This window comes from Diabrotica virgifera, chromosome 8 (assembly GCF_917563875.1).
Source record: "Diabrotica virgifera virgifera chromosome 8, PGI_DIABVI_V3a".
NCBI lineage: Eukaryota > Metazoa > Arthropoda > Insecta > Coleoptera > Chrysomelidae > Diabrotica > Diabrotica virgifera.
The window spans coordinates 59,310,812-59,336,360 of NC_065450.1; the positions used below are offsets into that span (position 1 = coordinate 59,310,812).

A 25,549-nucleotide genomic window follows, 5' to 3' on the forward strand; every position below is an offset into this window, starting at 1 on the left:
AGTAATTGGTCGAAAAAAAAATTCGTATTTAAAATATAGCACGTAAAGAAGTGAAAAACATGGTGTATATATTAGGTCAATTTACCTAGTAGAAGCAGAGTTATAGCTTCTTATAAAAATCATTTTTTAATAATATTGTGGCTTATTTCCCATTATAAATAGTTAAAATTGTAAAAATGCCACAAGAAAATAGCTTCAGAACAACAGAGTTATAGCTAATGAAAAATAGGTTCATATTCGTCAAATTCCAAATCGAATATTTTAACGTGCCATAAACAAAAAACGAAGCACTTTTTTGGGGAAAACTCATTTTAACTTTTTTAAAGTGTTTAAAAAATGCTTATTTTTGTTTTTTTTTTAATTTTCAGCATCAAAAGTAAACAAGTGAGGCTTAAAATAAAGTTGGTCCCTTTTTTTTGGTAAGAAATCGGGAAAATCACCCCCTAATTAGCATTTCAAATGAACTTAATTGTTACCACTTCACAAGTTTTTTACTCGCGTATGTATTGATCATATGATCTGTAAGTTTCATCGGTTCAAACTCCTTATTTTTGAAAGAGCTGTAGTTAAAAGGGCTTGAACGAGTCACTTATCACGAGTGTATGCAAATTTAGAAACACCGAATCTTAACCAATTTTTGTGTTACAGAAAAACAAAAAAATACAAAATATTCAGCAAAGTAAAGCCAACTTTTTTTATTGTTTAAGATTTTTAGTATCTCTATCAATTTTTAAGTTATTTTGAAAAAAAGCATTTTTTTCAAAATTAAAATTTTTTAAAATTTTACTTTAAGACCAAATTTTTTCAAAAATAATTACTTTGAATCGATGAAACTTACAGATCATATAAACACAACATAAGTAAAGTAACTTGTGAAGCGGTAACGATTAATTTCATTTAAGGTGCTAATTGGGGGGTGATCTTCTTGATTTTTTTTGCCAAAACAAAAGGGACCAACTTTATTTTGAGCGTAACTTGCTTACATTTGATGCTAGAAATTTTTTTTATAAAAACAGAAATAAAGCTTTTTTTAAACACTTTAAAAAAGTTGTAATGTGTTTTCCCCAAGAATGCTTCATTATTTGGATATTTCACATTTAATTATTCTATTTGGAATCTTTCGAATATGAACCTATTTTTCATTGGCTATACCTCTGCTTTTGCTAGGTATAGAGACCTAATATATACACTGTTTTTTCACTTTTTTATAGGCTATAGTTTTGCTAAGAATATTTTTTCGACAAAATGCTTACGTTTTGAGTTATTTGCGAAAATACGTTTAAACACGTGTTATTTTGTTGAAAAATGAACATATTCACTTGCAAATAACTCGAAAAGTATTGATTGGCTGAAAAAACTCTAAAGAACAAAAGTTGCTTAAAATTAGTCAGTTTATCCATTTCGGGACTTATCTTTGACATATTTTTTTCACCCCCCGAGATGGGGTGAAACTCACCCCTCAGTGCATCGGCACCATATCACTTTTCTTCTTCGACATGTTAGCTATGCGTATGCCAAATTTCATGTCAATCCAAGCGGTTCTTTAAAATTTACAGCAAAAACCGTGAAAGAATGTACTATATGTATCATATTATGAACGTTTAAATATGAATGTATACGTTATGGTAAAAGTAGATAATTTGGTAATTGTACACAATTACCGGTAATTGTATACAATTACCAGAGTCGACGGTAAATGTAGGAAATTTTCTTTAAAACCCTTTATTTCTTACTTTTACCGGTAATTGTATACATTTCCCACAGGATAATGGTAAAAGTAAGAAATTCAAATTATAAAGATCGACACGTAAGTAGAATGCCACAATACATAACTGTAGAAATCATAACGATCTATTTGGATCTGTGTGAAACTTGCCAGAAAAATCTCAAGTTCCAAAAAAGTTTAGTAGTGAAACCTATACTGTCAAAAAGAAATGAATAGTAGAGGTCAAATAGATTTGATAGATATGCAAGCCAAAGTTCATGTTTGTCTACCAAGATCACTTGATAGACAAACAATCACTTACAACAAAATTTGTACAATTACGGTCGTTGAAAACTAAACGTGCAGAAGAAGTTGCGTTAGTTCTTCTTGACATATTTTGTGTCTTTGGAGATCCTAGCATTCTGCAAAGCGACAATGGACAAACATTCTTCAACATAATTATATAAGAACCGTGCTTCATGTGGAAAGATTTAAAGATAGCGCACGGCAAGCCAAGACACAGTCAGTCACAAGGATTTGTTGCGAATAAAGACATTGAAAATATGCTAAGTTCCTAGTTGGAAAGCAAGCAAACAAACAAGTTGTCAGAGGTTGTTCCATCTGTACAATTCGCCAAGAACCGAGCTTATCCTTATAGCATTAAGTGCAGCCCGTATGCAGCTATGTTTGAGGTTCTTTCCAAAATTGGTTTCAAAAGAAACCAAGGAAGAATATTTGGAAATAGAAGTAAAAGAAACCCAGTCAGGTCTTGATTCTAAAGAACGTGAAGAAGCAGAAGTGGACGAACCAAATGAGCTTCTAATTGAACCAGAAAACCCTGAGCAACCATCAGTGAATGAATCTAATGCGATTCTTGAAGAACTATTTTCTAATCAAATTTCAGAGAGACGGGATTCTGTTGCAATTAAACGGACAAGTGCAAAGGAAGGCCTTGAAAAGCAAGCAAAGAAAATGTTTAAAACATCAAAAACGTTTGGCTGTTTTTATGAGTGTTTAAAATGAATTATACGAATTGGGTAGATACTAAAGAGAAGATCTTGGGAGAAGCCCAAGAAGGGCGACTGCTACAGGTGTATAGCAGAAATCAATTTACTATCTGCAAAGAATCATTCATTTCTTTAGACATATTATGTACTCCCAAAACTAAACATTTTTCATTGCGCGATATGTTAAAAAAACGTCTTTCGGGTGGGCAAGGCTATAAGCTATTTGCTTGCAAAAGTAAATGTAAAAAATCATGCAAAAAAACAGATAACTGTAAATGTAAAAAATGGAAAGTTGTTTAATTTCAAGTTCCATGAGAGTTTGCCATGTCGCAACAAATGGTAAATAAGTTCAATTCAAGTTCGACAAAATATCTCTTGTTTTTAATTCAGTTCAATAAAAATCACACTTCTTGAATAGCTGTTGGAATTTATTGTTTTTATTCATCATTTTACTTACTTTTACCACTAGTCCTTGGTAATTGTATACAATTACCGGTAAAAGTAGGTAATTGAAAATAATTTCCTACATTTACCGTCAGCTCTGGTAATTGTATAAAATTACCGGTAATTGTATACAATTACCAATTATCCACTTTTACAGTAACATGTAGGAAAAATGAAAGAATACCCATGAACGAACATATAAAACACGCTGTATTTTCCTGTCACCGTGTCACACAAAAAATTGGCCAGTGCAAGTACATGTAATAATTGTTGTTACATGTACCTGCACTGGACAATTTTCTTTGTGACACGGTGACAGGAAAATACAGAGTGTTTTATATGTTCGTTCATGGGTATTCTGTCATTTTTCCGACTGTATATACTTTTAAGATAATTTACTTGTTTATCTAATATTTTTAAGAACTAGTATAAACCCTATTCCTAGTTTCTCGTAAGTTCTATTCATCTAAATTCACAGTAGTCGTTAATCATTGTAAAACATAATTAGTATAACAAAACTTACCTTTTCTTGATGATGAACTGGCCTAACCAGTTTATCATTTAAAATAATTTCTTCAACTACCAGTTCATGCACAAGAAGTCTCATTTGCTGGCACAGTTCTTTGCACAAATCATAGGCTGTCTTATTAGGACCAATCTGAAAAAAAAAAGTTAAAAACATCTTAAGTTATGCATAGTTAATGACGATCACTGAACACAAAAGTAAATAGTTTTGAGTTTCGTTGATGTGGTCATTAGTGATGTAACTGCAGGGAGCATTCGCCTTTTCTTTCCTGGATTTGCAGGTCATTGCAGCCCTCTTTCCTGATTCAATACATACCTGATAATAATAAAATAAAAATACACTGCTGCAGTAATGTACATTTTTTCACGGTAAAATATTGTAAAACTTCAGAATTCTAAAGACCCGCACCGATTTTGATGAAATTTTGCAAAAAGCTTAGTTTACCTTCTTCTTCAAAACTTACATGATTAAAATCTAGGATTTTTGTTTTTAGGGGGTGAAAATTAACCTTTTAACCAAAAATTAAAAAATGCATATTTATGCTTATTTAAATCTTAATCATGTTAAAGTATGTTAAATAATGATTTGTTTATCATATGGGAATGTATTTTATAATATATAGTTATTTTTCAACCCTTAAAAACTACCCTTTAAGACGAAAATTGCAAAGTCTGCAAAACATTTCCGGAGTTATTTAAAGGTTAAACTTCAGGTTTTCACTCGCGAGAAAGGGTTGCACTCACCCCTGGGGCAAAAGCACACATCGGCACTAAGTATATAACTCTTTTTCTTTGGCATGTTTTCTATGCGTATTTCAAATTACATGTCAATCGAAGCGGTTCTTTTAAATCCTGAGCAAAAACCGTGAAAGTATAGACTAATATAATGGTATTAATTAAAAAAAATACTTACCGAGACATTAAAAGATTGTCCCTCTTTGTTGTGAAGATATACCCATATCCTTAAATCACCTGCTGATTTTTCTGATACTTTACTCTGTTGGGCTTTTGAATACTTTTCCAGGACTCGTAACATGTGTTTCTCCTTTTCCAAGTCTCCTGGATCTTCGGGAAAAATATAACGATAGTATTTTATCAATTGAGCTACCACTTCTGTATCAAGTTGATGACTATGGTTTACATTTATATCACCTTCGGGGTCCTAAGAGGAAATACAAATGTTTATTTATTTATTCCATGAAAGTATAAATCACGCTGATAGAAATGGTAAATATACAAATTACAGACCCTGAGCAAAGGCTATGTGGGTCAAACTAGAAAAAAATATAATACAAACACTAGTATAATTAAAAATAAAAGATAATTGAATTTGATCTCAGAATAGAGCTTCCACTATGTGCTTATGAACATTTCAATTTGATAAATCTCGTCAGAGCACCTCCGTAGAAGTATTAAACTGGAAACAAATTTCTCTCATCGTTCGGTGTAATTATTAAAATAATTACAAAAACGTACTGCTAGCACAATCTATGAATCATAAGTCAAAAAAGTCAGAAACTAAAAATTCGGATTATTATCTTCCACACGTTTTAAGATGTAAATATAAAGCAGCACAGAGCGATTAATTAATCGACAGGGAATCTATAATAATTGCATTCACGACTTGTCGTTCATCGTGATAATAATCTTTAGCGAACTAGTTCCTTTGTACCCATAAAAGTGAATAAATAAACTAAAAGTAAAAGATTATGGAGATTTGATTTCAGAATAGGGCTTACACTATGTGCTTATGCGCATTTTATTTTATTCACCTTTGTAGGTACAAAAGAACTAGTTCTCTAAAGATTATTATCACGGTGAACGACAAGTCGTGAATGCAATAATTATAGATTCCCTTGTCGATTAATTCATCACTCTGTTCTGCGTTATATTTACATCTTAAAAAGCGCAGAGGGTAATAATCCGAATATTTAGTTTCCGACTTTTTTTACTTCTATGCTTTGTTTTTCAACCAGGAGGAGTAAACTAAAAATACAGATTCACACCCAAGAAATTCACCAAATACATCTTCTTTTCTGGTTGATCATGTCGTCCTTCGACGGTAATCCATAAATATTATATTATGCTAATAAGCCGCTGAAGAGTTCTAAAAAAACAACTGCTTTTTATACAGGGTGTCCAGAAACTCTACCGACAAACGAAGACAGGAGATTCTTCAGATAATTTAACCCAATTAACTTAGTCCGAAAATGCTTCCTAAGGGAGCTAGAGCTCCTTGAAGATGGCGTCTTGTAATTAGTTTTTCTTAAATACGGCCAGAACGCTTCTATTTAGAAAAACAAAAATTGGTACGCGTATTTATCTTCAAGATATAAATCTAATCCACCCATTGCAAATTTCTAGTACCGATCATAGGCGTCCGTTTTGGGTAGGGCAACGGTTATTTTATCCCATAACTTTTTTATCTTTAACTTTAATGCATTTCTGACACTGGATTATTAAATTGTGAAGTATTCTAGTACTGAAAGGTACTATTGTTTTAAATCGGTAGGACACACCGTTTTCTAGAAAAATCGATATGAAAATTTTTCGCTTTTTGAATCAAAAAAAAAATTTAAAAAAGAAACTGTTTAGAAAGACGAAAACTGGTACATTTATTTATATTCCAGAGATAAATCGATTTCATTAATTGCGAATTTCTAGTACTGGTCATAGGCGTCCCTTTTGGGTAGGTGAACAGTTATTTTATAGCATAACCTTTTTTGTCTTGAATTTTTGAGCATTTTTGACACTAGATTATTAAATTATGAGGTATTCGAGTACTAAAAGTTACTCTTACTTAATGTTGGTAAAATACTTCGTTTTTTGTTGAAAAGTTCTTTCAATTTTTTTTTCAAATTCCAAAAACGAAAAACTTTCAAATCGATTTTTCTAGAAAACGGTGTGTCCTACCGACCTAAAGCAAGAGTACCTTTCAGTACTAGAATACCTCACAATTTATTAATCCGGTGTCAAAAATGCATAAAAGTTAAGGACAAAAAAGTTATGCGATAAAATACCCGTTGCTCTACCCAAAACGGACGCCTATGACCGGTACTAGAAATTTGCAATGGACGGAATCGATTGATCTCTGAAAAGTAAATACGCACACCAATTTTCGTTTTTATAAATAGAAGCGTTCTGGAGGTATTTAAGAAAAACTAATTTCATGACGCCATCTTCAAAGAGCTCTAGCTCCCTTAAGAAGCATTTTCGAACTAGGTGAATTGGGTTAAATTGTCTTAAAATTATCTGAGGAATCTTCTGTCTTCGTTTGTCGGTAGAGTTTCTGGACACCCTGTATAAAAGCAGACTAAAAATCTAAAAGTAACCCGCACAAACCTTATGGAAATTAGGTCCCAGTGAATTTCGTTCATACTTTGTGAAAATACTCTTTGAAGCATCCTGATAAAAAGTTCTCATAGGCAGAACTCAATCGTATGAAGGATTTTCAAGATATAGAGGCACAAACTCGGAAAATTATAAGATTTACTGAGTATTTCAATTCCCTGAGTTACTGGTTATCTGGCAACATGTACAAGTTTGGATCAAGGAAAAGTACTAGTAGTCTAGGATTTTTTCCTGACTATCCAATGGCGACCTTTACTTTGACCTTGACCTTCAACGGACGTAATCTTCTAGAGTTTCGAGGGTTTTCGGCATTAAATTGATATAAATAGATTACTCATGGGTTTTTGGGATCGCTAAACACGAATATGCCATCAGAATTGACCTCCGAAGGACGTGGTAGCCAGGGCCACCGCAAGGGACGTCATCTTCTAGAGTTTCGATGGTTTTCGGCATTTAATTGATGGAAATGAATTATTAGAGGGTTTTTTTGAGGTCGCTAAACACGAATATGCCTCCAGAAGAGACTACCGGAGCACCAGGTTTCCAAGGTCAATGAAAGGCGCACCTGTAGTTTTGAGGGTCTTTGGTACTACATTAATGCAAACGGATTAGTTATAGGTTTTTGGTGTTGCTGAATACGAATACGTGATCAGCACAGACACAGGAGCACCTGGTGCCTAAGACAGGTTATCTTCTGGAGTTAAAAACCTACGAGTAATCCATCTGATTCCTCCGAAACTCCAGAAGATAACCTGTCTTAGGCACCAGGCGCTCCTGTGTCTGTGCTGATCACGTATTCGTGTTCAGCAACACCAAAAACCTATTAACTATTAACTAATCCGTTTGCATTAATGTAGTACCAAAGACCCTCGAAACTGCAGGAGCGCCTTTCATTGACCATGGAAACCTGGTGCTCCGGGAGTCGGATCTGGTGGCATATTCGTGTTTAGCGACCTCAAAAAAACCCTCCAGTTCATTTGCATCAATTAAATGCCGAAAACCATCGAAACTCTAGAAGATGACGTCTTTTGCGGTAGCCCTGGCCATCACGTCCTCCGGAGGTCAATTCTGATAGCATATTCGTGTTTAGCGATCCCAAAAACCCATGAGTAATCTGTTTATATCAATTTAATGCCAAAAACCCTTGAAACTCTAGAAGATGACGTCCGTTGAAGGTCAAGGTCAAAGTAACCAGTAACTCAGTACAGAACATAATTTAAAACATGTATCAAAGATAAAAAAAGTTTTGTTTGTCTTTCGTTTGGCCCGTAAAGACGATTAAAAATTCAAATTAAAACAGGTGGTCCAAAACGCATAGTGACGTCATATAGTTGTGCATGTACATTCTGCACCAACAAAGTAAACAAAATTGTATATAATTTTAAATTAGACATTATAAACGTCAGTAGAAAATACAGTTATGTAACGTCACAAGCGTTTTTGATCGTTTGAACTATTTTACATTGGCTAAGGGTTCTTCTAAACCAAGGCCAGAAAACAGAAAAAAATATATAGATTTTAAATTATCTTCTAAGATATTATGAGGTTTTACCGCGTGAAAGTTTGGAAATATTATTTTTAAAGGAAACTGAATAATATTACGTAATAAAAAAATGTGTAAGTTCCCTCATAGGTTTGGCATTCGTTTTGACACTGACACTAAGTTTTATAAATATATTTGATAATTTCTATTTCTGATATATTTGAGTGTTTTTAAGATATATTTTTTAAAATGACCGAAGAGGGTTTTTGTAAAGGGCAGTCTGATAACTTACCTATAGTTGATTATGTGTATGGTGGCTACATATTTTCAAAAGAGTGAAAATTTTTCCGTCGGAGAAGTTCGGGGAGTTAAAGCAGATAAGTAAGTACATATATTATCTATATTATACTCCCATTATACCTACTAATTTTATACTGTGATTTTATTCTGATTATTATTCTCATAAGTATTTAACGATAAAACTTAGTAGGTACACACTTCCTATTAAGTATAGTGATCAAAAAATGTCATTACAATATAAATATTTTCCCATATTTCGCGACGATGCTGTGGCCAAATATCCAAGTAGGTGGAGGCCAATAAACTAAAGAAGAAGAAGAAGAATATACTTACATATAACCCTCCCACATCACTGATATAACCATATAAAAAACTAATGTAAAACTATGTGACGTCACGGGCCGTCTGAACTACTTTAAAATAAAGAAGACTAAATTTGTATTTCTAAGTTATTATGAGTTTTTGAAGCGGGAAATTTTGGAAATCTCATTTTTATAAAAAACTGAACATTATTATGTAATAAAAAAAAATGTGCAAGTTCCCCATTGGAATACCCAGTAAATCTTATAATTTTCCGAGTTTGTGCCTCTATATCTTCCAAATCCTTCATACCATTGAGTTGTGGCCATGATAACTTTTTATCAGGATGCTGCAAAGAGAAGCATAATTTCCGTTATCAAAATCACTTGCTTCCGTACAGCCATGATGTGAACTTGTCAGATAGAGCTCATTGGTACCTCGGGCGAAAAACATTGGATATTTTATTCATCCATGTTATAATTCACATCTTTGTCATATGTTCCGATGACGGATCAATTGTAAAGGGTTTTTACGCATATATTTTTACTTTGGTGGTTAGCATGTAGATTCTAAGTGAGTATAACCTATAACTTTTTATAACCTTAGTCAACATTTTAAATACTTTGCATCATTTTATCTGGTTGTACACATTTTAGGATTGCACTGATGATGATCGGTCAACCGATCGAAAACTAGTTATGTCTTTGATGTAGCCCTGTATAGGGATTTTAACAAATATACCTTTTATAAAGGATTTTATGTCTTCAAAGAGTAGTTTCCCAAAGTATGAACTAAATCCACTGGGACCTAATTTCCATAAGGTTTGTGCGGGGTACTTTAATGAAATAACACAGAAAACACAAAAACTCCCCGATATAACTTAATTAACCTATGAAATGCCAATAGTGTCAAAATTTCATAATGGTGGAATCAACTTGCCTGAGGTTGGACCAATTACAAACAAGCATTACGGAGCGATAAATTTGAATTACTCCTCCTGGTTTGAAAACAGAGCAAAGTATAATGATTACTTTAACACATTAAAAATTTTTGGATTAGAAGATGAGGTTCAACTGTTCAAATAATTTGTGTATTATGTGATAGATGTTATACATCAGAAACATTAAAAGAACTATCAGAAAGAAAACTCCAACTTATTTATAAAAAAAGGAAACAAAAAAACTAATTTAAAAAATGTCAGTGTGCAGAGTGTTTACAGAATATTGGCCGAGAAACCTAGTATCCGAAAATTTAAAGATTTTGAATATACATTTACACGACATACCTCATAATGTAACAAAGTAGGTCCCCAAATACTGGCAAGATTTTCAGCTGTCATTAAGTTTTTGGCACTCTGCGAACTGATAAAGTGTAAATGTCCCATCAGTTTTCTGGTAGTGTTATAAGATATAGGCGGTAACTGGTCCAGAGCGGCTTTATACATTCTTATTTTTTCTTCTCTATTTTTATGCTCTGGAAAATAAACATATTAGAATTTTTGTACGATTGTCAGATACATTTACGAGGATGGTTCGATAAGTACATAACCTAATAACCGCTAAGTAACAAATGGCTTGACCTAACTGATAGATAGCTGACAAAATGAATGTGTGTGTACTTTGTACGCACGTAAGAAGTTATCATCATCATCATCATCATTTGGCTCTACAACTCTATGTGAGTCTTGGCCGCGTTTACTATTTCCCTCCATTGTTGTCGGTCCTGAGCAGCTATTTCCCATTGCTGTACTCCCATTTTGCGTAGATCACTGGCTATTGCGTCCACCATCTCTTTCTTGGGCGACCAACTGACCTTTTTCCATCGGGCCTTTCCCAGAATGTGGCGTTCCGAAGTCTTTCGTCACTTGATCTTAGCACGTGACCTGCCCATCGTATTCTGTTTGCTTTAATGTAGCGTACTATGTTTTCATTTTCATATATTGTCTGGAGTTCATCATTGTGTCTTCTTCTCCATTCTCCTGTTGTCTCTTCTGTGCAAGGCCCATAGATAGTCCGCAGTATCTTTCTTTCAAGTACCAGTAATTTTGTCGTTTCCCGCTGATTCAGAGTCCATGTTTCGCTTCCATACGTTATTGTGGGACGAATTATTGTCTTGTATATTCTTATCTTTGCTGGTCTTGAGAGCATTTTTGATTTAAGTAGGGTCATTAATGAGTAATATGCCCTGTTTCCTGCAATGCTCCTGGCTGCCACGTCCTTTTCATATTTATTTTCAGATGTTATGATCGCTCCCAGGTACTTTGACGACTTCAAAGTTGTATTCATTAATTGTTACGTTTTGTCTAACCCTTGGTCTAAACATGTACTTGGTCTTGTCCTCGTTGACCTTAAGACCAACTTCCTTGGCTCCGTTCTCGAATAGGGTGAAAACTTCTTTTGCATCTCTGGTGGATTGTGCAATTGTGTCCACGTCATCCGCAAAGGCTAATAGTATTTTTGATCCTTGGGCTGCAAATCCGTTTGTCAGTTGTGGCTGAGCTTTCCGTACTGCATGTTCCAGTGCGAAGTTAAACAGCAGTGGGGCGAGAGGATCTCCTCCCTACGTAAGAAGTTATACTTCTATTATATGATTTCAACGAAATAAATATACTTTAAGCAGTTTATTTTTATTTTATTTAAATATTAAACTAATTTTAATGCGTACCACGTTCCAAAACTAAAAAAGGTACCCGTCAAAACAGCCCCGTCGAAAAAGCTCCGACAAAATAGCCCCGACATAATATCCCGCACACAAAATATCTCCGACAAAATAGCCTGCAGACAAAATAGCCGCGGAATAATAGCCCGCCGACAAAATAGCCCGACAAAAAAGCTCCCTTCAGAATTCATCATGAAACAATACCTTAAAAATACATTTTTTCGGAAATGGTAATTATCCTCTATTCAGATGTTTATCTTAACCACATTAAATAAAAATGGTCTTTTCAGAGAACTCGACTCTTGTCTTCTCTGCCTCTTGGAAGTTTGAACATTTAATTTAAGCGAAAATCAATGTTTATTTGTGATATAAACATTTTTTTCTGTTTTCGGGCAACAGTTAAATGCATTTTAAATTAAATAAATTACATACATTCTTCTTTTTTGTCAAACAATTTAAATTAAAAAAAGTTTTTGGACCCCTTGTATAAATAATTATGTAATTGTTTATATTACTAAATAGAGAATTAAATAAACTTTCAAATGAGCTAGCACACGACCCCTATTTTCATTTAAAAAAATCATTGATTACGTCATCACGCCCAGATGGATGACGTCACTAGTATGACATATATAACAGAATATCGTTATTTAAAAATAAATATCTATTTCAGGATGTTTCCTTAACTTCGCGGGTTTACGAAAGAACGAATTTATTACTTCCATTTGCACCATACTGTACGCCTGAATTGCCGATATGAATGAATCAGATTAAATTAAATTTTTAGAAGAATTTTTTTACTGAGCAACAACATTTTTGTTTAATTTATTAATATTTTGTATTTTGACAACGACGTCCGAAGTGGAAGTCGAAACGTTAATAAAATAATTTTTTTTAAGTAAATTGTGGCTTATTTCCCAATTAGAATAGTAATTTAAAATAAATGGTACTCCGTTAAAAGGTAAAAATTTTTATTGCAGGTGTTTTCAAGAGGCTGTTTTAGCCGGGGCTATTTTAGACGGGGCTGTTTTGACCGGGGCTATTTTGTGTGCGATCTATTTTGTCGGGGCTATTTTGTTTGCGGGCTATTTTGTGTCCAGGCTATTTTGACGGGGCTTTTTTGACGGTGTCGTTTTGACCGGGCCATTTTGAGGGGTCACGAAAAAAAAAAAAAGAATAGGATTGGTCCGGATTTGAACCCAAGACCTCTCGATCTCTAGCCGAATGCTATACCAATAACGCTACGAGCTCTCTGTTTAGATAGTCTCGGACATAATGGCAATTCACGGTAACAAACAGATGAAGTGAAGTACATATAAACGTTTTAATAATACTTATCTTACTCCCGAGGAAGACAAATCCAAAGACACAAAAATTATAATAAATATATTTACTAAAAACACTAATATATTCTTTTCACCCCCTTTTTTGCACTGATATATTTATACATAACTTGAAAGATTTAGCAACTAACGCCATACTGTCTGTGTGCGCATGCGCACAGAATAATAAAAATTCACTCCCAATCGCGCCTAAAGAAGTATAACTTCAAAAAGACTTTAAGGTCCCTTTCAGGCATCTCTGGAAAATCTTCAACTTCTTGAGCAGTTAGTTTTACCGCAGTAGTGGGCCGCTATGACCATCTAGATGTCTCAGCTTCTAATGTTAATGTATTTTTGTAATGTAATGCAATGAAGCTTATATTTTTTGCTAAGAATGATCTGAATTGCCTTTACAATCCATCTCAGTTTTGTGACGAATCCAATAGGTAGGTCAAGCCATTTTCTACTTAGCCGAGCTGATGGATGACAATGATAATATCAATTTGTCAAGTTTTGGAAGTTGCCTGTCACCTCTTGTAACATAATGACCTAATGTTACCTATTGACACACTTACCACGTGTGGGAGTCATATGTTGCCCTAGGGCCGTAGCCATAGAAATTTTATCCATCCTTTGGATTTTGCCATGTTGGCATCTATATAAGACTTAGTCTGTTTTTTGGTTGGCTCACCATGTTCTTGTAACACTGATGATGCTCTTGTTACAGAGCGAAAACGTTTTGTTTCTATGTTTGTAGCCCTATAGGGGCTTTTTAAACTATTATACTTTTTACCAAGCCAAAAATTTTTTATTAAATTTTATTTTTAGGTTATATATTATTAAGTATATTAGGATAAAACTCAAAAGCATTAGTTAAAATTAGGTCAAGACATAAATAGTACAGTTATATTAAAAAAAAAGGGTACAAGTATTAGAAAGAGAAGTTAACGTCATCCTATTTGTGTAAAACCGGCTGGGATTTTTGGAGGTTATCAAATGTCACAGGTTATTAAAAATATAAATCATTGGCGTTGAGCATTAATTAGACGAAACCATTTATTCAACAATTATATAAAGAATAATTTTAATGACTGTTACAAATAGAATTTAGTATTTGGTGATAGAACCGTCTGCTTCTATAACTTTATTTAGTCTATTTGGCATACTTTGAATTATATTACATATCATATTTGGATCAAGATCTTCCCAGCACTCTAAGATTGTATCCCACAATTGATCTGAATTTTGTGGCATAAAATTTCTTTTATATATTTTTTTAACAATTATGCCCCAAATGTTTTCAATTGGATTTATATCTGGACTGTGCGCAGGCCATGGCAATACTTCCAGGTTTTGCGTTTGAAACCAATTTCTTACGGCATGGGCAGTGTGGACTGAACAATTATCTTGTTGATATATAAAAGTATTATTTGGATACAATTGCTCAATAGAAGGGAGCATTACGTGTTCCAAAACGTTAATGTAATTGTCGGCAGTAAATCTTCCCTCTAATCGCCAACAAACACCAGGTCCATGTATACTAATCCAACCCCATACATTTACAGAAAAACGTCCAGATTTATGGGCGCATATGAAATGCCTCCCGAAGAAGGGTTTCTTACCTGTCGCTAAAATGGTCACATATGAATTGCCTCCCAAGCTCTAAATAAATTACATGCTTCTAATCTTTATGTGAAGGTGAGACGTTGCCACATCTTCGTCCCTTTGTACATTTTTGGTAAAATTGGTATTCTGTTATTTAATTTATTTTATTTTCAACCTATATGTATTAAACATTATTAACACTAAGCAGTATTTATAAATTTCAACTAACTTATACATATATAATTAGTTTTATAACCATTATAATATAATAACCATTATTTTTTGTTATTAATAATTTGACAAAAAATACAAAAACATAAAAAGTATTTTATAAATTTATTAAAAATAACATCACAAAAAACTTATTTGGAAAATATTATAAAATGTGTATAGAAATATAAAGTTACAAAATATTTTTCCTAAATTTATATGATAGGTACTACTTTGACAAACTCTAATCTATTTATTTTACATTCTCTTAATTCTAAAATGTTTTCATTTAGAAAATTTATTTTTGCTTTACTTTCCGCAACAATTTTTTTTGGTGTAGAAACAGAATTAATTTTAATGTAGGTTTTTATTTGAAATTGTAAAATTATATCAATAAAATTATTAATGTTAGGATGAGGGCAGCAGAAAGAAGAATTATACTTGGAATAAAAACTTTCGCATGGGTTTGTGGTTCTTTGTAAGGATGAAGAGTGCTCAGCCCAAAGATGTGGAGGAAATGTCGAATTTTCAGATATGTAATTATCAACAAGATAATCACAAAACTGGGTGACTCTTTCTTCGACCGGTTTAATTTCTGCCAAATCTATAGCAAAAAAATCGCTCACATCTTCAGGATGTAAGAATGAAATACAAAAAATATCAATAAAAAAATCGCAATTTCAGTTAAGTCAACACCATTTTTCTGGTATTCTGGAGGTAAGCCCAGATCTCAATCTGCTTCAGGAAATGCCATATGGATACTATTATGAATGGAAATTTTAAAGTCTGAAGATATTACTTTAGGGGATACAGGACAATTAACTTTAAAACATTCGTATATGATATATTTATAAGCGAGATAATATATTATGAAGATGACTTTTTATCTTGAAGTAAACAAAGTACAAGAGGAATATAATGTCCATTTTTTATAAATCAAAATAGATATAGTACCTATTTAAATTATGATTTGGCAACATTGTCTCATTATACAGAGATTAAATAGACAAAATATCAGCCTAAATGAATAACGAAACGGAGGCATTTAGACTGTACCTGGGAGGCATTTCATGTATGAAAATATTTACCTGATACAGTGGGAGGCATTTCGGTATTGCCGGATTTATTATGAGAGTGAATATATCGTTCTTCAAACCTAGTATTGGCTGGACGATAAACACGGATTTGACCGTTATAGGTCGACTGAAAAGTCTTTTCATCAGTAAAAATGACGTTGTTCCAAAATTGTGGGTTGCGGTAAATATAGTTTAGTGCAAATATTACTCTTGCTTGCCGATGTTCAACAGTTACTAATGGTTTTTTAACAGCTGGTCAGTTTTTTAATTCAGATTCATTGATCCTTCTGCTTACAGTAGGTTGGGCACCAGGAAATCCCGTATGAATCCTTAAATCCTTCGACGTCGCAATTGGATTATCTCTTAAGAATTGAACTAAAACAGCACCTTGTTGAGGAGTGGATACTTTGGAACGCCCTGAACCAACTTTTCTTTTTAATGATTGTTGTTGGACCCATCGTTGCTTAATTCTGAAGATTGTTTTCAAATTTCTATTATAGAAATTTGCTAGCGCACGAATTGACCATCCTTCTTCCATTTTCGTAATTATTTGAGCCTTTTCAATCTCACTTAAATGACGAGGCATATTAATTTTTTATTGTACGTAACGTTAAACCTTCTATCAAATTAAACGTCTTTGACGTCTATGAGTTGCATTTTTGATCACTTATGACATTTGATAACCTCCAAAAATCCCAGCCGGTTGTACACAAATAGGATGACGTTAACTTCCCTTTCTAATACTTGTACCCTTTTTTTTTGAATATAACTGTAACACCTACAAATATAAAGTCGAATACAAACTTAACTCAATTGGGTACAGCGGTATTTTGCGCCTTGCTTGTGACTGTGCCAACGGATTAAGAACCGCAGGGTCGTGTTCTCGAATTGTCGCAATTATTTATTATCTAAGCAATGCAAGGTGTAAATAAAAAATTATTAGACCAGCAAAAATACTTTCATACTTATTTATCAGATCAGATACTGACCCCGTAATAAACGAAGATAGTGACGAACACTAAAACTATTATTGCAATGTGAATGTGCTTGAATTGCAGAAAAAATGGCCCCATTTGTCGACGATATACTCTTCTACAATGACAACGTATCGGCTCACACCTCCGTCGTCTCCACGGCCAAATTGGTCGAAATGGGGCTACGATATACAGCCACATCCACCGCATTCTCCCGATTTTGCCCCGTGTGATATCTTTTGTTTCCAAACTTAAAAAGTCACTCGCCGAGGAGAAATTTGAATCGAGTGAGATCATTGCAGCCACGGTGGTCTACTTTGTACATTTCGAGAAAACGTATTTTTCAGACGGCTTAAAGAACTTAAAGTATAGCTGGGTCAAGTGTATCCAGCTAAAAGGTTAAGAAATATATTGCCACTTTTCTAAAATGTTTGTTTTTTGTATTTACCAGACCTCTCTTGTATATCGAGTTAAATCGTCATAGTCGAATAAAAAACCATGTATAAAAAATTGATTGATTCGACCGTTACTTGATGGAAGTTCATTTTATCTAACAATAAAACACTGAAAACGTTTGTTTTCTATACTTCCACAAAATTTATTACAACTATGTGACTACAGCTGTTTCGGCAGAGTGCCTTTCTCAAGTAATTTAGTTTACTATGTGCTTGCCTTTTTAAAGTCTTTAACTGAAGAGGTTGAGGAGTGGGGAGCTGTTTGTCTCGAGTTGGTGATTCAGAATTATATCTGTATTTTTTAATTTATTAATTTCCACAGATTCTAATAAAGATAGCTTAAGGCCTTTATTTTGAATATGAAAAATTTGAAACTGTTCATTAAAAGAATGATTATGATCTAGAAGGTGAAGTAAGAACAATGGCTATAACGAACAAACAATTAATAAAATTTTAAACCAAAAATTCCATAAGAAAGCCCTGAAATTAGTCTATTCACCACCACAGAAAGAACCCAGTACCTTCTGCTCTATCACATATACTGGCAAGATAACAACAAACATAGCCAGATACATAAAAAAGAAAGGAATAACACCAGCTTTCAGAACTAACAACAACAACTTAAGCAAATATATTAAGAACAATAAGAGCCGAAAGAGAAAACAACTACAGAGTGGTGTCTACAAACTAACTTGTGGTGACTGTCCGAAAACTTACATCGGTCGAACCGGCAGAACCTTTGACAAACGGATAGCAGAACACAAAAGGGCTTTCAACAATAGAAAAATAGAAACTTCTACATACGCACTTCACCTTCTAGATCATAATCATTCTATTAATGAAGAGTTTCAAATTCTGCATATTAAAAATAAACGCCTTAAGCTATATTTATTAGAATCTATGGAAACTAATAAATTAAAAAATACAGATATAATTCTGAATGACCAACTCGAGACAAACAGCTCTCCACTCCTCAACCTCTTCAGTTAAAGACTTTAAAAAGGCAAACACATAGTAAACTAAATCACTTGAGAAAGGCACTCTGCCGAAACAGCTGTAGTCACATAGTTATAATAAATTTTGTGGAAGTTTAGAAAACAAACGTTTTCAGTGTTTTATTGTTACATGTATAAAAACCTAATAAAACTTACTTGAAACCTCATAGAGGTACTGCCTTTGATTGCTACCTAAAAGGGGTTCTGGTAAATCTCGGAAGAATCTCTTCAGAGCTGTTGCTACTTCGTGTTCGGTACATAAGTCGTTTGTTAATTGCACTGCAAATGCATCTTGCCGAAATTTTGTTAACAATTCTGAAATCGCCGAACCTTGACCAGGCCTGCGGTAAATACCTTCACTCATACTACCTACAATTAAAAAAAGTTTTTACAAAGAATAGCAACTTTTTATCAAAATATAAATGGTAAATAAACAAATATAACGGTATGTTAAAAAATCCTGCAGAATTTTTTTGAAAACTTCGATGAATGTTTACCACACAGTATATTTATTTTATATTTAACACCGAATATTCTTCATGGTGTCCAATTATTTAAATACATTAGTAATATAAAAAATCCAGGGCCGGATTAAAAAATATTGTAAAAATGTTCCGACACAAAAAAACACCATGTGAATTTTGAAAATGGATTTTGCATTTGAAAAGAGGATGAAAAACTAAATTTAGTGTCATACACTATGAATTTTCGGTAAAATGATTTTTCGGGTAAAATTTTGAATTTGAATTCTGAAATTATGTGAATTGCGAGAGCCGAAGTAAAAAAAATTAAAATGTGACTTAATTTTAATTAATACCATTATTTAATCTAAATTGGTAAAATGTTAACATTTTAGTATTTTTTTATTATGGCGACAAATAATTCATAACAAATATTCACCTTTAATTAATGAATTAATAATAAAGAGTCCACAAAAAATACACAACATTAATCAACGAACTATCTTCAAAATTAAAAAACAGAAAAAAATTGCTGAAAAATAACTTTTAGATACCTAAACTCCAAAGTTTATAACGAGGAAATACATAGTAGGGAAGAACTTCTTAAGCGGATTAGAGACGCCTTCCAATAAATGAAGAATAACCCTGACGATATTAGGAAGTTAGTCAGACAAATAACAAAAAGAGCAAGCTTGTCTTCAACAAGGTGGTGGCCATTTTGAACAATTACTATAGTTTTGATAAGTTATTTTTTGGAAAAAATTTTCTGTTTTTTTTTTAATTTTAAGATAGGATTAAAGTTATGTAATTTTTGTGGACTCTTTATTATTTATTCTTTAATAATTAAAGGTGAATGTTTGTCATGAATTATTTATCGCCATAATAAAAAAACACTGAAATGTTAACATTTTACCAATTTCGATTAAATAATGGTATTACTACTAAATTTAGTTTTTCAGTCTTTTTAAAAACAAAATCCATTTAAAAAAAATGTACAGAGTGTTTTTTTGGGTCGGAACATTTTTCCAATATTTTTTAATCCGGTCCTGGATTTTTTATAATTGTAAATAAATCAATTGATTGGGCACCTTAAATAACATTCGGTGTTAAATATAAAATAAATATACAGTGTCTTTTACAAGTTGCAAGTCGTATTCCAATTTTTTTTCTACTTCGGCTCTCGCAATTCGCATAATTTCAGTATTCAAATTCAAAATTTTGGCAGAAAAATCATTTTGTCGAAAGTTCAAAATATACCACTAAATTTAGCTTTTCATCCTATTTTCAAATGCAAAATCCATTTAAAAAAAATAATATACAGGGTGTTGTTTTTGGGTAGGAACACCTTCATTTGTATTTGCGTGTCAAATATAAAATAAATATACACTGTGGTTAAAAAGTTATGAACCAAATAAGAAAATGGCAAAATAGATAAAACACCCAGTATCTTTGTTATTAATGAAGTAAGACCCATTAAGTATGGGATTTTTCAGACCGCCTAAGTGTTCTCTTTCTACAGTTAACGTATGTTACTTTCCCAATGAAACACCCTGTACCACGTGCAGGTGCACATTTCGATATATCATTTACATTACGACCTTTCGGCATTGCACAATCACTCCATCCTCAAGCTTTGGAGTGTCAGATGTAAGATTATACAGTAAACAGATATTTTGTACTTAACTCTTTTTTTTTTCAAAAATATTTGAAACATAACTTACCATGAGCATAAATAAAATTAATACATTTTTCAACTATCACAGGAACATCATTCTTAGTCAATTGGTGTTGGTCTAGTTTGGCACCATTATCATGTGCTTCTAATTTTACTATGTGACACCAAACCTAAAATTTTTTGTGTAATTAAAGTTTAAGAACTTGATTAAAAATCTAATTGACATTACATAACCATGGACTCAAAACATACAAATATTTGGCACATACAATGTTCGGACAAACGAAAATTTTTTGAAAACATCTTCAAAACCTTGCTTATAAAATTAAAGATTGAGATTAATAATGCATGAAAGTCTATCATTAATAGTGGCACCTAAATTTTCGGAATTATCTAGTTACTGTGTATAAAAGAAATAATTTTGACATTAACTCATCATAGTCGTTTTATCCAGTGGGTTGACAGTTACAAACAACTAGCTCTGATAAAATATTTATTTAAAAATAGACAGAAGAAGTGCGACACATACTTAATTTTGTTAACTGATAATTAAAAAGAGGATAAGTTTAGCAGATGAACAACAGGGTTTTCGTACTGGAAGATCGTGTACAGGTGCAATATTCGTCATAAAGCAAATTACTGAGAAATCACTAGAGTATAATAGACCAGCATTTCTATGTCTGATTGATTTAAAGAAAGCATTTGACAGAGTAAGACTCAAAGACGTAATCCATCTTCTGTATAATAGAGAAGTCCCTCTAGATATTATAAAAACTATTGAGAACATCTACCAAAACAACAAAATGGAAGTCAGAATAGATGGACAACTTACAGAACCTATAGATATAGGCAGCGGAATAAGACAGGGAGACTCATTGAGTCCTATGCTTTTCAATTTAATCATGGATGAAATCATCAAAAACGTCAACAAAGGAAGAGGATATAAAATGGGAAACAAAGAAGTAAAAATACTCTGCTACGCAGACGACGCAATATTGATAGCCCAAGATGAAGATACTGCAAAGAGTAGTCCACAGATTTAACATAAGAGCAAAAGAATTCAATATGACAATTTCATCTCAGAAAACCAAAACAATAGTAATCAGTACAGAACCAATCAGATGCAAAATAGAAATTGATGGTATCAGTATTGAACAAGTAATGGAAGTAAAATACCTTGGAATTATATTGTCAAGTTACGGAGACCTAGACAAAGAAGTGAGAAATCAAGTACAAAAAGCAAATAGATTGGCAGGATGCCTTAATAACACTATATGGCGAAACCTACATATTAACACTGAGATGAAGTCAAGAATTTATAAAGTCAGTGTAAGACCAATAATGACATATGCATCAGAAACAAGACCCGATACAGCTATAACACAAAGACTACTGGAAACAGCAGAGATGAGAGTATGTACTGAGAAGAATTACAGGAAATACACTGAGAGATCGAAAGAGGAGCGAAGATATTAGAAGACAATGTAACGTACAATGCATGATACTATAAATAACATAATATACTGTTATTTATAGTATCATGGTACAGTGTATAAACGAATGGACACTAAATAGAAAAAAAAAAAAAAAAAGAATGGAACAACCACATAACCAGAATGGGGGAGACACGTGTGGTCAAAATAGAAAGAGATAAATCACCAATCGGTAGAAGAAGTATCGGCCGACCGTGCAAAAGATGGAGTGACAACCTTCCATACAGGTATCAATCCGCCAATGAACAAGCAGAATTGCTTACAAAGAGGAAGAAGAAGAAGATAATTAAAAAATATTGTCAGATTAAAAAATACGAAAAATTGCTGAAGAATTAGATTTGAGTAAGTCTGCAGTTGCGAATGTACTTAAGCATTATCGTGACAGTGGTAGGGTTTAACCTAAAGGTAAAAGTTCGAGTAGACCGGGAATTTTGTCTGAGAGATATCGACGATTACTAGTAAAAATTTGCAAACTGGGCCGTCACAACACTTTACGAGCTACCACAACACAATGGAACGCAGAAACAAAAATATCAAGGATGTGTTGCAGGAAATGGATACAGAAATCAGGACTGAACTTTTCCAAAGGAATTATGATTTGGGGGGTGCATGTCATCAGCTTGTCTAGGAAGATATGAGGTGGTGACAGGCACATTTAACGCAGCAAAGTATCAAGAAATTTTAGTACCAATTTTAGTAATGTACTATTGTACTAATGTACAATTCTTGTACTAAGTGCTCACGATCTCTACCTGAACTTGAATTTTATATTGCAGCAGGACGGTGCTGCATGCCATACGGCTAAAACAACCAAAAGTAAAAAATTGTTTGGAGACAACAGAGAGATATCGCAAAGACAAACGTTAATAACGTGACAAGACGTAAATAAAGGATAACGGTATGTTTCAACACAGACATCAAGAGAGTTATCGCAAATGTTCTGGGGCGGGGCTTAACGTTATTATGACAACCGACGCGACGTTTCAAATTAAATGTAACCTAGAAATGCTGAGGAATACTGTAAATGTTTTTGAAGTTATACTTCTTTACGGGCGATATGAGGGTGAATTTTTATATGTTAAAACCTATGATCCAGGCGCATGCGCATTATAACTTTGTTCTGATTGGATGTTCAAATGACATGTCAAAAATTATCCAATATGGCAGCTGTAGCACAGCTGTGGTGTGGACGGTTGGCGGTTTGGTTATGTAATGTATGGTTGTTGCGTGTTAAAATTTGTGGGAAGAGAAACAACAAAGGTTAGTTAATAGTTATAAGTACTACCTTTTTGAAGTTATACTTCTTTAGGCGCGATTTAATTGAGGGTGAAATTTTAATAATCTGCTCACACAGGCAGTATGGAGTTCGTTACTAAATGTTTTAATTTATGTATTTATCAGTCCAGAAAAGGTGTGGAAAGAATATATTAGTGTTTTTAAATATATTTTTCTACAAACGTGTTAAAAATGCAATTTATAGCACTCCATAGGAGCGTTAAAAATGCTACATGCTTTAAAAATTTTAAGGCACTGCAGTTAAAAGTGAATTGTCAAATTGTGAAACGTCAAAATATTTATATTTCATTTAGTAACATTAATAGATATTAATAATACCTATTTACGAATGTTTCTTCTAAAATTTAGGAATATATTAATTTTATAATACATTTAAGTATGTAGTAATTTTCTTTACAATTTTTACTTACCAATTTGTTTTGTTTATACCTAATATCGCCGTTGTCTAGCAAGTGTCTGCGCAGATTAGCGGTATGTGTATTTAGCTACGGACCCGTTAGTACTTGGTTCAATTCCCACATAAGGAATTTTTTTTTGTTTATTATTAATGGTTATTGACATCTTAGACTATTATTATATGGACTTATAAATGATTAAAAATAATTAAAAATAATTAAAATAATTAATCGGGATGTTGCCCAACTATTTACCGGGTTGCAAATTTATAATAATTGCCTATTTCAAAATGCACTTTTGAAATGAATTTTTCTTATGCACAAATGCAATTTCAGATTTCTTATTCATTACAATAGTTCACAAAATTTCCTGACATTTTCACGAATCAAACGCACCAAACTGCATTAAAATCCGTCTTACTGAGCCAAAAATCGAGAGTAAGGCCTTTTTTTGTGCTTCAATGCCTCGACTAATTCGGCCAGAGATCGAGAGGTCGTGAGTTCGAATCCAGTGCAATCCTATACTTTTTTTATTTTTTTGAAAGCGGTAAGCACAAAATTAGTTTGGTGTTTAAAAAAAATTAAAACAAACTGTTTAAAGTATATTTATTTTTAAGAAATCATATAATAGAAGTATAACTTCTTACGTGCGTACAAAGTACACACACATTCTTTTTTTTATTGAAAAATGAATTTGGATATCAAGCAGGTTGACATGCATTTTAATTTTAATTCAATTTTATTTTAATTCTCTGATGTTTGGGAAAAGGGCTTAAGTCAGAATTGCACATCGATAATGTTTTGATGATTTCTGGACCAAAAAAATCGGCTCTTTTTATTTTTCTGAGTTAAGCCCTTGTTCCCAAACATCACAGAATTTTAATAATTTAACCAACAATAAATAATCACTATAAAAATAATATAAAATATCTGAATAACTAATATCCTAAGCACAAAAAGTAGTCAATTATGGACAAAATAAGAACACACGTATTTCTCAACACAGGAAACAAGATGATTCACAATTTTTAATTTATAAAATTTGTATTCTATAAATTATTTTTATGTTTCATCCCAAATGTCAAATTAGCGTTAACGTTATTACCGTCCCTTATTTCGACCTAAATAGCGGGACACGTTATCAGGTACTAGCGTAACATTCACTCTGCGCTTGCGTACATGTCACAATAGAGTATTCCGCTATTAACGTGCGGTAAAAATGTCTTTGCGATATCTCTCTAATAACGTTAAATTCCTCTCATGGCCTTCGAACAATCCAGACCTTAATGTTATTGAGACTTTGTGGCATAAGAAGAAACAGAAATTGCGTAATGATCGCCAGAGAACCGTCGTCGCCGATATGCAAAAGAACATTAGGTGAGTTATGTGATAGTTTCGACCCTAACTTGTGTCAAAAACATAAGAACAATATCAGACAGAATTACTGCGGTTGTAAAGGGGCGTAGCTATGTAAGCCCTTATTAAAATAGTAATTTCTTGTATTGTCCCAACATTAAGTTGCCACGATATTATGCAATATTTCCGATTATTTTTCCACCAACAGTGCAATTCAAAGTTTATAGAAACCAAGCCTTTTCAATATATTATTATTAATGATAGACTTATAGTACACACACCGGCAAAATTAAAGGAACAAGTTAAAAATGGGACATGTTTGATGTCTCGAATTTCCTAAACTAGTTGTCCGATTTTAGTGATTTTTTTAATATATATTTTATATAACAATATCGGTGTAATAATTATGTTGCTAGACAAGTAAATCCCATTTTATACCGTGTTTTTTCCTTGAAGTTCGGAA

General features: G+C 32.8%; 1 protein-coding gene across 1 annotated transcript in view; it reads right to left on the reverse strand.

The window, feature by feature from the left end:
* Positions 1–25,549, reverse strand: part of LOC114336368 (arf-GAP with Rho-GAP domain, ANK repeat and PH domain-containing protein 2) — a 142,531-nt gene that overhangs the window by 12,081 nt on the left and 104,901 nt on the right. Inside the window, exons 7-11 of the mRNA XM_050657421.1 lie at positions 20,593–20,716; positions 18,567–18,779; positions 10,401–10,588; positions 4,595–4,843; positions 3,680–3,814 (exon numbers count right to left, since the gene is read on the reverse strand). Coding sequence (XP_050513378.1) covers positions 3,680–3,814; positions 4,595–4,843; positions 10,401–10,588; positions 18,567–18,779; positions 20,593–20,716 — 909 coding nt within the window. The remainder of the gene's footprint in view (positions 1–3,679; positions 3,815–4,594; positions 4,844–10,400; positions 10,589–18,566; positions 18,780–20,592; positions 20,717–25,549) is intronic.